Raw genomic sequence first — 13,848 nt, forward strand, 5'->3', positions numbered from 1 at the left:
CGCACACACGCTCACTCACACACACACACACACACACTTACTCACATGCGCACACACGCTCACTCACACACACACACTCACACACAAGTGCACAAGCTCACTCACACACACTCTCACACGCACACACGCTCACTCACACACACACACTCACTCACATGTGCTCACACGCACACACGCTCACTCACACACACACACTCACTCACATGTGCTCACACGCACACACGCTCACTCACACACACACACTCACTCACATGTGCTCACACGCACACACGCTCACTCACACACACCTGCACACGCTCACTCTCACACGCTCACTCACACACACACCCATGAGTCCCTGGCGAGTGTCGCTGGACTGTCTCCTGGGCAGAGGCAGTGTGGAGGTGGAGTAGAGATCGGGAGCAGCAGGACAGCTGGACAGCACACGGGACAGAGGGGTGCTGTGGGCGGAGCTGAGGGTGTGGCTAACAATGGGAGGAGACTGACACCCGGACACGCCCACTGCTGGCTGGGAGTGGGCGGGGCTGGCTGAAGAGCCGGAGTGGGCGTGTCCATTACTGGAGGGGTTCTGGTGAGACTGCTGCTGCTGAGGACGACTGCTGCTGTCACCGTTCAACAGAGGCGGGACTTCCTGTACAGACAACCTCTGAGAGAGCAGACCCAAATCAACCACCATTAGGTCTACATCTAACTGAGAATTACTTCTATATCTAATTGGGGTTATTTGGGAATTCAACATTGATGTTATAAGAAATGCTTTTTCTACAGCAAGATTTTTTTATTTTTTTGGTCTTCTTTATTAATATCGATTGAAAGAACGCATGGAAAATGTGATACTAATTTTGTATTGATAACAAAATTGTGTCCTACAAAATAATACATAAGATTTATCCAGCTGAGCATGTTTTGGAAAGAATTAGGTTGAACATTTGAATTGAACTGAATTGTGTGGATTTGTTATATCATATTGTATCAGTTTTTGAGGTGCATCTCAAAAAAAATTTAATATCGTGAAAAAGTTAATATTTTGTAACTTGTAAAACTTTCATATATTCTTGATTCATTACATGTAAAGTAAAACATTTTAATTTTGATGATTAGAGCTTACAGCTCATGAAAGTCAAAAATCCAGTTTCTCAAAATATTAGACTATTTACATTTGAGTTTCATTAAATGAGCATCCCTACAGTATAAATTGCAGGTATCTCTTGTTCTTTGAAAACACAATAATGGGGAAGACTGCTGACTTGGCAATGGTCCAGAAGACGATCATTGACACCCTCCACAAAGAGAGTAAGTCACAGAAGCTCATTACTGAAAGAGCGGCTGTTCACAGAGTGCTGTATCAAAGCATATTAAATGCAAAGTTGACTGGAAGGAAGAAATTGGGAAGGAAAAGGTGCACCAGCAACAGAGATGACCGCAAGCTTGAGAATACTGTCAAGCAAAGCCGATTTAAACACTTGGGAGAGCTTCACAAGCAGTGGACTGAAGCTGGAGTCAGTGCATCAAGAGTCTCCACGCTCAGACGTCTTCAGGAGAAGAGCTACCAAGCCACTTCTGAAACGTCAGAAGCATCTCACCTGGGCTAAGGAGAGAAACAACTGGACTGTTGTTCAATGCTCCAAAGTCCTCTTTTCAGGTAAAAGTAAATTTTGCATTTCATTTGGAAATCAAAGTCTGGAGGAAGACTGGAGAGGCACAGAATCCAAGCTGCTTGAAGTCCAGTGTGAAGCTTCTGAAGTCAGTGATGATTTGGGGTGCGTGACGTCTGCTGGCGTTGCTCCATTGTGTTTTATCAAGTCTAAAGTCAATGCAGCCGTCTACCTGGAGATTTTGGAGCACTTTATGCTTCCATCTGTTGACAAGCTTTATGGAGATGATGATTTCATTTTTACAGCAGGACTTTAGCACCTGCGAAAGTGCCAAAACCACTTCCAATGATATTACTGTGCTTGATTGGCCAGCCAACATGCCTGACCTGAAGCCCATATGGAGTCTATGGGATATTTTCAAGAGAAAGATGAGAAATTGGATCCGAGCTGAAGCTCAATAGTCCTCAGCGGAGCCACAGGCGGATCGCTTCCATTCACTCCTCACTGATGCTGGAGTTTGTGCTAAACAAGCCCCGACCAAGTATTGAGTGCAGAACTATTCTGTTTTGCAGATCCTTTTTTTGATTGATATTAGAAAATAGTCTAATATTTTGAGAAACTGGATTTTTGACTTTCATGAGCTGTAAGCTCTAATCATCAAAATTAAAACCAAACAAAAAAACATTTGAAATGTCTTACTTTACATGTAATGAATCTAGAATATATGAAAGTTTCACTTTTTGAAATGTTACAAAATTTTTTTTTTAATTAATTAATTTAATTTGAATACATTTTTAGAGATGCACCTCTCTATATATAGCCCCCCCCCCTCTCTCTCTCTCTATATATATATATATAAACACACAAAGGTGTGTGTGTGTGTGTGTGTGTGTGTACTCAAGATTATTTTATTTTACTTTATTTTAATTTAGTGTATGATACAGCTGCATGTATTTGGTGTGCTTTTATATTTTTATTTTATTTTTTTATTTTACAAAGTCAACTATTATATTTCAATTTGTGTTTTGACAATTTAATAGTCCATCACAGACAAAGCAATCCTGAATCTCAGTAAAAGAGATTCATCTGAAAAGTAAATTTATTATATGACTTATACAGAGAAATATCAATATTTACACATTTCATTTATTGAAAAATAATTAATTTTCATCTTAAAATATGTATTAATAGCAACACTGTAAATTCAGATTAAATGAATTCACTATAGGTTTCAATGAATAGCGAAGAAATGTACATTTAACTCAGGAAATTATTGAATAATAACCCAAATGAATTACTAAGGATTACATTTAAAAGTAATAACACTAGTAACAACATGCCACTAGTCCTGAGTCTAATCTTTGCTTTTTCCTTCAAAATGAAAACAATATTTGGTAACACTTTATTTTAGGGTCTCTTAACTAGTTTATGCATATTACTAGAATATGAGCCATTTATTAGCACATATTAATGCCTTATTCTACATGACCATATTCTACATCCCTAATCCTACCCAATACCTAAACTTAACAACTACCTTACTAACTATTAATAAGCAGCAAATTAGGAATTTATTGAGGGAAAAGTCATAGTTAATAGTGAACAAGTGTTCCTTATTCTAATGTGTTACCCAATATTTTTTACTCCACAAACCTAAAAACATTGATGTGTCCACAAATCCATCATTAACAGACACAAAACACTTTGATATTCAACTTTGAGCACAGCCATTCATTAAATGTGTTGAGATGTTAAGAAATGTCCCTATTATTTCACTTAAAAATCAAAATGAAAAGAAGGAAATTACAGTATATTTAACATACAAAACATGAATCCTATTTTATGACCACTATGTTCACCATTCTGTCTTTTTTTTTTGCATTGTGACAATGTGAAAATGCCCAAGTATGTATGTGATGAACCTGTTCTCCGTGTTGAGTGATTCCCAGTTTAGCGTTGCGCAGGACCTCGGCGAGTCCGGCTCCTCCAGAGCTCTGGGGAGCGGTGTGACGCAGCAGGCTCAGCGCTCGCTCCGGGAGCTTGGTTGGCTGTGCACATGACTGCTGCCACGATGACAGCTTCTGAGACAACAGCTCTCTCACCTACCAAACAAAATCAGATCTTTAGACTGCTGATGGCTACATACACAGCTGACTTTAATACCTACAGAAGTGCTCTGGTTAGAGTCTCTTTATCTCACCAGTCATTCTTTTAAAGGATGTTTGTTGCTAAAAAGAACATTATTTTGTGTATTTGGTGTAATGAAATGTGTTTATGCGGTTTAAGGTTCAAAAAACACATTATTTTCCACATACTGTACATTATTGTTTCTCCTCTATGCCCCGCCTTTCTGAAACGTGTCGATTTTTACAAAGCTCATCGGTCTGAAAAGCGAGGTGTGCTCTGATTGGCCAGCTATCCAGTGCGTTGTGATTGGCCGAATACCTCAAGCGTGTGACGGAAATGTTACGCCCCTTACCATACTGTGATGAACATCGCGCTGCGTAAACATAAAACCATGTCTGCATTTGTGATCGGAGAAATGACAAACAACAGCGCTACTCTACACTGCTCAAAACTCACGTTTGAATCGTCAGTGGCAAATTCTTTAAATATAAAAAACGTACTTACAGTCTGTGAGTCATGAAGCGCAAGATTGTCCTTGCAAAGTTGGAACTGCCCCACTTTATAGAAACAGCCTTTGAGCACAGAATCATTGTAGTCTACTCTCCCAGGATCAGGAAACAGTCCTCCATAAAATGTGCTGCACACATCTGAATATTTGGGTTGAAGTGTTCTGGAACAGTGTTGTAAATACAACTTAAGCACTGATTTCTAGTCGTGTCCTCTTTTGGAAGACCAAACAAAGTAGAATGAAGCACACAGCGTCTCCACGACATGGCGGCGGCAGCAACAACAATACTACAGCGAGAATAAAAGTTACGCCTTCTTTCTTTGCGTGAACATTTGGGCGGCGTTATGCTAATATTTCCACATAGTGAGGTAGACATGTGGGGGCGTGTTAGAACGAGGCGTTTTAGGAGAGCGTGGACCAGTCTTAACTTTGATAAAGAATATCTCTTTGGGTTTGAGACTTTAGTCTTTGCAACTTTAGGGATCTTATCTATTCACGAACAGCTTGTAACACTCCAAAGAGAAAGGAAAACTTGAAATCGCATCATATCACCCCTTTAACTAATTTCAAACACTGCATATTGTTGGCACAGATGCAAAATGACATTATGCTGATTCTTGAAAGTAAAATGTCCAGTGAGTGGCGCTTCAAGCTTGTTCAGTTTTAATGCGAAAAATATAAAATCTGGCAACATTTTATTAGACCAAAAAGTCAATCTATTGTTTGAAAACACAATCCTGACCTTACACCTAACCTTTTTTTGCAACAATATTTTTGATGTGTTTAATATCATTGTAATACAGTTTTTTTTTAAATTCGCTTTGGTACTATTTTCACACGTAAGGTGTTTATTTTCAAAACTAACATCGCTATTCATTCTTTCAAAACCTGATGCCATGCTTTCAATACAATTACACATATTTTTATCCACACAATCACTGTTTCAAAACATAAGATTATTGAAATATATATTGAGAACATTTGATTTGTAGGCACACACACACACACACACACACACACACACACACACACACACACACACACACACACACTCACACACACACACACACACACACACTCACACACACACACACACACACACACACACACACTCACACACTCACCCACACACACTCACACACACACACACACACACACACACGTTGTGCTTCCATGTTTTATGGGGACTCTCCATAGGCGTAATGGTGTTTATACTGTACCCCTCACAGGAAACTTTCTGCATTTTTTGATTTTTTAAAAACTTAATTCCGTATGATTTATAAGCTTGTTTCCTCATGGGGACCTAAAAAAAATGTCCCCACAAGGTCAAAATTTACTGGTATCCTTGTGGGGACATTTGGTCCCCATAACATGATAAATACCAGGCACACACACGCGCGCACACAATAGTTATTATAACGGTTATAAAGTGATTTACAGTGAATTTATAACAGCTAGGGGCGTTGTTAGGCACAACTAACTGTCCTTATAGCTGTTATAAATTCACTGTAAACCACGGCTTCACGGGGCTTATTGCTTTAAGCAGACATGCAAATTAAAAGTTTGATAGTAAGAGCTTTATGAAAGGCAGTTACTATGAATGAAACATTTATATAGCTGAAACGTTTATTTTGTGTAGTGAAAAGGATACTTTTTGATTGTGTGTATTGCACTAAGACAATTGAAAATATTCTGAAACGTTTGAAAAAAAAGTGCACTTTTCCATGTTTTCAGTGTTATACAGTAGGAGGCGCTATTACACATTTTCTGATAGAGTACAGAATCTCTGGATCAAAACATAGCGAAGAAGAAGCCGAACTAAGCGATCGCACATGTAAACAGATGCATATGTAAAATTACGTGATAATCAAGCATTAAATAGCATATAAACTGCATAATGTTTCCAAATGAAATGACGATTTAGAAAGTGGACTCGGAAGCTTTTGGGGTATTGATGGACTCGATCTACTCCATCTGTGTTTTGATCATCGTTCTGAATCTGATCCAGACTTAGTCTCGGACAAAAACGCCATTTTCTCCTCAGCTTTTTTGTTTTTTACATTAAACTTGCCCATATTCCAGTGTTGATAAAAAAAAAAGAATGCAGGAAGCTAGAATAAAATGTTTTTTTTGTGTGTTATTTGTTTGTTTAAAAGCACACGCTCAGTTCTTTCTTTTGGCATGTTGCATGTTCAGATATTCAAACAACAAAATATTCTGGGGGCCATGACATTTATGTTAAAATGATAAAAAAATGCTGGCGGTGGCTGTGGCTGGGAAGACTGAGTGATAATATTTCAAAGCAATTTCTGTCATTTTGACAGATTGCAAATATTGTACTTTCCTGCTTTAGACACATTCCAGTAAACACTGCTAACAGGAATTAGAAGTGTAAAGGGGACATTTTAAATTGTGAAAACAAGCCTTTGTGATATTTTTGAATTCTTAGTGAATTCAAGTGAATAATTATATGGGACGTATCATGAATGAAAGAATGAATGAATGATGCATTTATATAGCGCTTTATTGTGTATTGTTGTACACCCAAAGCGCTTTACAATCATATGGGGGGTCTCTCCTCAACCACCACCAGTGTGCAGCATCCACTTGGATGATGCGACGGCAGCCACAGGACAACGGCGCCAGTGCGCTCACCACACACCAGCTACAGATGGAGAGGAGAGAAAGTCAGAGCCAATCAAGTGGTTGGGGATTATTAGGAGGCCATGATTGACAAAGGCCAGGGGGGCAATTTGGCCAGGACACCGGGGTTACACCCCTACTCTTTACGAGAAGTGCCATGGGATTTTTAATGACCACAGAGAGTCAGGACCTCAGTTTAATATCACATCTGAAAGACGGATTCCATTCATAAATACAAAGCGGAAGCAGACCACAAATGCGCAGTATATGTTTATGTCTCTTTTTTCACATTGTTGCATAGAAATACAAAGGAAAAATTTAAATAATCAGGAGGAAAGATGCTGAGAACACTGAGAAGAGCTCTTGCTACAGATATAATACCAATGTTATTCATTGATATGTTACATGTTATCAAACCGACAGATAATTATTTTTCTGTTGCACAACTTGATTTGAAGTGTCTACTGTCTTTTAAATTCCATGATTTAAAAGACAGTAGACTCAGTAGGAAAATGGCGTACAGTGTTAACGCAAATGTGAGATAAAATCCATCTGCTATCCATCAAGTATTTGAGCTCTTTTATAGTGACTTGTGTTTCACGGGACTTGTCCCCGAGTGCTTTACATGCTGTACCAGGTGCGCTACCGAGCACGTTTACATACATATTTCAGCTGGAAACCACAGTGAATTGTACATATAGGTACTTTTTTAAAATTGTATTTAGTTTTGCTAGAAGGCACATTTTCCAGTGAGGCTGTTGTGTCTGCTAGTCCTTTACAGCATGAGTTAGCTGGCTGAAGCTCACATCTGTAGTGTTACCTTGCAGTGGTAGTTGGTGAGGATCTTGGTGACTGAACACTGACGGTCCACCAGAAAGCAATAGCGCCGCCTTTCTTCTGTCAGAGCGGAGCGGTAACCAACGGCAACCAGAGAGTCCAGCTCGCCCTGCCGGCGACTCATCAGCTCCACATACTGTTACAGTGAGAGAATTTACATTAAATAAGCATGTGACTCTTTTAGGAAGGGGCTCCCAAACTTTTTGTCTGCCAAAACCATTAGGCATTAAATATTTACTTGAAGTACCCCCTGAGATTCTCTAAAGTTGATCACATGACATGCAAGTAAAAAGATAAAATATAATATATTTATTAATGTGATTGTTTTTAGTAAGTGTTTTATTTTGACTTTGCAGCTGGACATTAAAGTAGACTCAAACCTCTTTTTTTGTTGTTGTGTGTCAGTCTACATTACATTCACACTGGTGTTTTAGGAGCCTAATCAAATTAAATAATAATAATAATATTGATAAAAATTAATAATATTAATAATTATCATCATCATCGTTATTATTATAATAGTTGTTGTTGTTAGGTTTTAACTAATTCTAAAAACGAAGACCAATATTATAGTTTTAAACGACAATAATTGATAATAATACGTTGTATCATTATTATTTACAAGTTACAATACTGATATTCATGTCTAAAAATGTGTACTTCCAGATGTTCAAATGCACATACTTTTCATAATTTAAATCCTCGAGCTTTCATTTTGGCAAAACACTACTGAAACGCTGTACAACATAAATGCTGGAAATTATGCAAATATGTAAATAAAGCAAACCTAGTGCACATTGCATCTTCAAATGCGCATTAAACTCACAGCACATGCATGAATGTAGTTCAGTGCATTTACAGCGAACCAAGAAGCAGAAAACACTGAATCATGAGCTGCTCGTGTGTAAATGAACACAGTGCTGCGCTTCGTTCGCATTTAATGAAATCGCAGGCTTTGATTTGATAATTACACTAAGCTATATTGTGATTATCGTGCAGCCACATTCATTTATTTTGATGTTACATTCAATATAGTTAATTAAACTCATGAACCCTGCCTTAAAGTACCAGGTCACCCACAAATGGCCATAAACTGACCTTTTCACTGAATATCTCAACATCTTTCAGACTGCGATCCTGTTTTACTTCATGATTTTCCTCGCTCTCATTTAGTTGTTTTTCACTACATCAGTGTTACTTTATTCTGGGCCCAAATCAGCTGCTTCCGGATATCTGCTTAATCTCAAACTAAACGACTCGTTCTTTCTCTTTCTGACCTGAAACATGTTTAGACTAATGCTCGAGATAGCACAGCTCAGGCCTACATAAACAGAGATAGACTCGCTCCTGAGCAAACACGTGCTCAAATAAACACACACTTGTTCACACATGGAGGAAAAGTCTTCCGCTCTCAAATCAGCTTTAATATGAAGGACACTGGGTCGCACAGACGGCCATTATGAGTCATACAAACTACAAATGACTGGCAGTACATGACATTCTAGTAATGAACACAGCAGCAAGCAACACAATTACTCAGTTCTTCAGCAGGCGCTTTAATCCGAAGTGACTTACTGTTCATTTACTGGCATGCCAATCAGCGTGGCTTTGCTTGGAGGTGATTGTGACCAGGCCACATTGGGATGCAGTTAACTCTAAGGTTATTGAGTCACATTACAAAATGTTTTTACTATAAAAAAAAGAAAGAAAAGAAAAACGTTGGTGCCAAATTCAAATACCACTATTTATATAACATTTATTTTAATGTGTATGCTTGTATTCAAGGTGTAAATAAAATGTATTATTACTTTTCATTCAATGAAGTCGTTTAATCAAAACATTTGTTGAAGATGGTATAAAAGTTCACAGAATACAGGGATTACATTTGAAAGAACATTTCTTGGTGTATGTCTTTTAACCTTTATTTTTAACCTATTTTTAAGTCTGACATATGAAATAATAGTTGTTTTTTTAATTAAATGATTTATAACTTGAGACAAAATCAAAAAAAAAAATCATGCGTTTGTATCATATTTGATACATCAGACTCAATCTGAGCACAAATATGCAATTTGGGGCAGATGCTGATATTAATGTTTGATAGCTTGTAGATCAATGAGATCTTTATAACAGATACGTACATGAAATTATTTAAATATGAGTTATTCTGTATCTCCAATAATATGTCTCAGTAAGATGAGATTGAAATGATCAAAACATATAATGCATTGCAATCCAGTGCTGATTGAGAGCCCTTACAGAAAAGTCACATGAATTTCACACATTTTTCACATGTGATCCTATGGGTTTCACATTTATATGAGTGTCACATGTGATCCCATGGGTTTCACATGAGATTTTACATGGGATTCACACAAAAATGTTCCAAAAACACACATTTCCCATGTGCATTTCACATGTGTTTTTAACATGTTCTTATGTTTCACATGTGACTTTAACATGTGTCACATGTGATTTTGCACATGTGAAATTCATGTGGTTTTTCTGTAAGGGAGCTGAAGAAATAAAGGCTCCTCCTCAGATGTGAGATGTTCTGGAGGCTTGTGAAGATCATTCCTCCGCTGAGGAACAGTGAAAGTAAAGCTTCTGGAAACAAACGCTCCTCAAAACATCCTGAGGATCAGATTTGAGACTCTAAAACATGATTGATGGAGAATCAAGTAAAGCTGAGCTGCTTCAGTCCAGTAAGTGTTCATCTGGAAATATTACTGACGTTATTCTGACGTTTACTTGATTCAAATTAGTAAAGATTTGACAGCAAACAGACACGTGAAGCTCGAGCTGAAGCTGGACATCTGTACAATTACACTAAAAGAGCTTTTACTGGATAAAAACACTCTAAACTGTCAATCAGACGACAGAAGGCATGGAGTAGATTGTGTGTGACAGCAAAGTTGATCATGCGTGTACCTGCATCTCTCTGTCTCCATATTTGTTGGGATGGCGACTAGCTTGGCTCTTCCTCCGCAGCTTCTTCAGCTGTGATTGGCAGCGCTCAATGGACTCCACCTTTGACTTCCGCTCACTCTGGTACTTCTTCAGCGTCGCCTGCACAAAGGTTTTCATTCAGTATATCAAGTCCTGGTCCCTTTCAGAGAGTCCAGGAGGAGTAGTTCATTCCCATATTAATCTTTTCTGATTCATTTACTCAAAGTGTTTACAAGACAAACTCTGTGTTTACTTGTTTGAGCTCCCCTATTTAGTGAATTCAGTAGGTTGTTTAGTTAGGCAGTGATGTCCACTCACGGTCAGATATTTGATGTCTAGCTCCAGTTTCTGCTCGAGTTGAGACAGCAGCTCTGAATGAAACAGCTTTAGCTGCAGACAGACAGAAAACACAGCAAATACAGTGAGTACGGAAGATATCTACAGCACATTTCTATTGGCACTTTAACATTTCCTCTTATTTCTTGATTTGTTGCGTACGACTAGCATTTCTGGTGGCACACTGGTGTTTTGTCTCAGAAGATGACTTCTTTGAAGCACCTGCTAAAGGAATTATTACATATAATACTGTACATTATAGTTTTTCTCACTATAGGTAACATTTTCAAAACTCTTCATACGGTGAAGCTCAACAGCGTCTATGTGGGCTACACTCAATGAAAACATCTTTCAAATGACATGAATCTTTTCTCACTCAGACACAGACAATGCCAAAATTATATGTACCTACAGGCCAATTTGCACATTTTACACTTTTCAAAACGGTTACAGTAAACTTAAGTTCAAACAGTAATACCACACTTCTACAGTAATACCATGTCAAAATATATTCTAAATAAATATTAAAAAAATTAACAGACTAATTTTGAATTGTAATGTAAACATGGACCATGTAATATTATGGCAGTGAGCCGTCTTTTTTTTTTGGTGTAAAGAAATTTTACAAAAGAAAACATCTTTTTTACAATTGCTATGCATTCAACAATGCAATGACATTTACTCACCACATCCTCGAGTTGGACCTGGATCTGCCGATGAACCTCTGCCATCTGGAACAACGTATCACCTGAATCAATATGAATTATGAGAAGACGTGCCAAACACATTCCACACAAACCATGAGAACTGCATCACAATTCACAGATGTGTAACCAAACATACTTTCATACACGACCCGATAATGACATCTCACTCACATAAAGGTCACGATAGGGTCACATTAAAGTGTGATCTATAATGCAACAATTGCATGGTCATTTTTTTAAAATGCATGTTCATGCACTTGCATAAACTGCAGACTGTGATGTACAGTATGTGCATTTATTTGTCTAAACAAAATCGAAAAGAGTAATTTCTTCCTTCAGAGGATGTGATATGCGTGGCATTGTCTGTCCATTCTTGTGTTTCATTGAGGGTGAATTTGTGGTGTTTTGTTGTGGGTTCCAGTGGGCCGAGCCGTGGATGTTGGCCTTCTTTATCCCCTACTGAGCAACAGTGTGTGTGCGTTTTGGCATCTCTCCCTCCCTCTCGTCCACCCCCGCTGTTTTCAGCAGCACAATGAGATCATGTGGTGTTGTTAATCTTTCAACAAAGGCCTCTCTCTCTTTTGCCCCTCTCTCGCTTTCTCTTACTTCCTTCATCTCCATTTTATCGTACAGGCTTTGCCTCTTCATTCTCTTCTGCTGTAGTCACTTGTTTTTATGCTTTCGTTTCCTGTGAACACTGATGTACTATGAACTTGAACAATGTAGTTATATTTACTTACATTTTCACAATCAGTTCTCACCATTAACTTTACTCTGCCGGAAGTGTCGCTTCAGAAACAAATTTGAATAGGTTAAGTTAACTAAAACTAAAATTAAATCCATACATTTAAAAAAAAAAAAGTATATAATCTAAGTGAAATAAATGAAAATGAGAAATGTCACTTTGGCTACTAGCTGAAATAAATATAAATATACATATATTTTTCATTTAGTTTAAACTATGATGTAGCCTACTTAATTAACTAAAAATAAAACAGAAAAAGACTTATAAAAAGGACATAAAACTAAAATAAAACCACAAAAACTATATACTTAAACCTAAATAAAAATGACAAAAACACACAACAATATTACAAAAACGTTAACTAAAATTAAAACGAAAATGGAAAATCTAAATAAAATAAAAAATAAAAATGTTCCAAAACAGCACTGGGTCTAAATCATGGGAACTGATAGTTGTAATTTAAAACCACTCTCTCTCTCTCTCTTTGACTTGATATATATATTTAAAAAATGATTGATGTTTTCTGGTGATTAAAGAGATGTTGAAACGTCAAAAAGTCTCTCTCTCTCTCTCTCTCTCTCTATTTATATACAGTTAGGTCCATATATATTTGGACACTTACACAATTGTCATAATGTTGGCTCTGTATGCCACCAGAATAGAAAAAAAATAAAACATTTAAGATGAAATTGAAGTGCAGACTTTAAGCATTAATTCAAGGGGTTGAACAAAAATACAACATAAAAAGCTTAAGAATTACAACCATTTTTATACACAACCCCCCCCCCCCCCCCCCCCCCCAACACAAACGATAGTGGCAGCAGTGACAGCCTCCCCCGGGTCCTAATGCCCGCTTATATTTGCTATGACAATCTGGCGCTTCTGAACCAGAGACTGTAAGTATGTTTTGTTATTAGTTGAAGTATTTGCTATTGACTGTTCAAATGCGGAGTTTTGCGCAGCGCAGAGTAACGCGTCGTGTGTGTGTGTGTGTGTGTGAGTGTGTGTGTGTGTGTGAGTCTGTGTGTGCGTGTGAGAGTGTGTGTGTGTGTGTGTGTGTGTGTGTGTGTGAGGGGAACAGGGTCACATCACAGAAGAGTGAACTGTCTGTCAGAAAGCATAGCACGTCAGCTGTCTTAACCGCGGCTTGTGTACTGCATCATCACTGAGTCTGTCACGCGACTCTGTTGCCCTTTCTGGGCTTGAACTGATGGTAAAACTAACGACATTATTAACTGTCTTGATATTTACTTTGAAAGCTTGAAGCTGGCGATTATGGTAAGGGGCGTTACATTTCTGACACGTGCTTGTGGTGTTCGGCCAATCACAATGCACTGGGTCAGCTGGCCAATCAGAGCAGACTGCGCTTGTCGGAAGGAGGGGCTTTGTAGAAAACGAAGC

At 38.0% G+C, this 13,848-nt stretch overlaps 1 protein-coding gene across 1 annotated transcript in view; it reads right to left on the reverse strand.

Annotated features, from left to right (window-relative positions):
* Positions 1 to 13,848, reverse strand: part of LOC107559019 (brain-specific angiogenesis inhibitor 1-associated protein 2-like) — a 37,869-nt gene that overhangs the window by 18,380 nt on the left and 5,641 nt on the right. Inside the window, exons 5-10 of the mRNA XM_016242738.1 lie at positions 11,682 to 11,743; positions 10,978 to 11,049; positions 10,642 to 10,779; positions 7,694 to 7,846; positions 3,518 to 3,697; positions 316 to 646 (exon numbers count right to left, since the gene is read on the reverse strand). Coding sequence (XP_016098224.1) covers positions 316 to 646; positions 3,518 to 3,697; positions 7,694 to 7,846; positions 10,642 to 10,779; positions 10,978 to 11,049; positions 11,682 to 11,743 — 936 coding nt within the window. The remainder of the gene's footprint in view (positions 1 to 315; positions 647 to 3,517; positions 3,698 to 7,693; positions 7,847 to 10,641; positions 10,780 to 10,977; positions 11,050 to 11,681; positions 11,744 to 13,848) is intronic.

Source organism: Sinocyclocheilus grahami, unplaced genomic scaffold (assembly GCF_001515645.1).
Source record: "Sinocyclocheilus grahami isolate Dianchi unplaced genomic scaffold, SAMN03320097.WGS_v1.1 scaffold672.1, whole genome shotgun sequence".
NCBI classification, from domain to species: domain Eukaryota; kingdom Metazoa; phylum Chordata; class Actinopteri; order Cypriniformes; family Cyprinidae; genus Sinocyclocheilus; species Sinocyclocheilus grahami.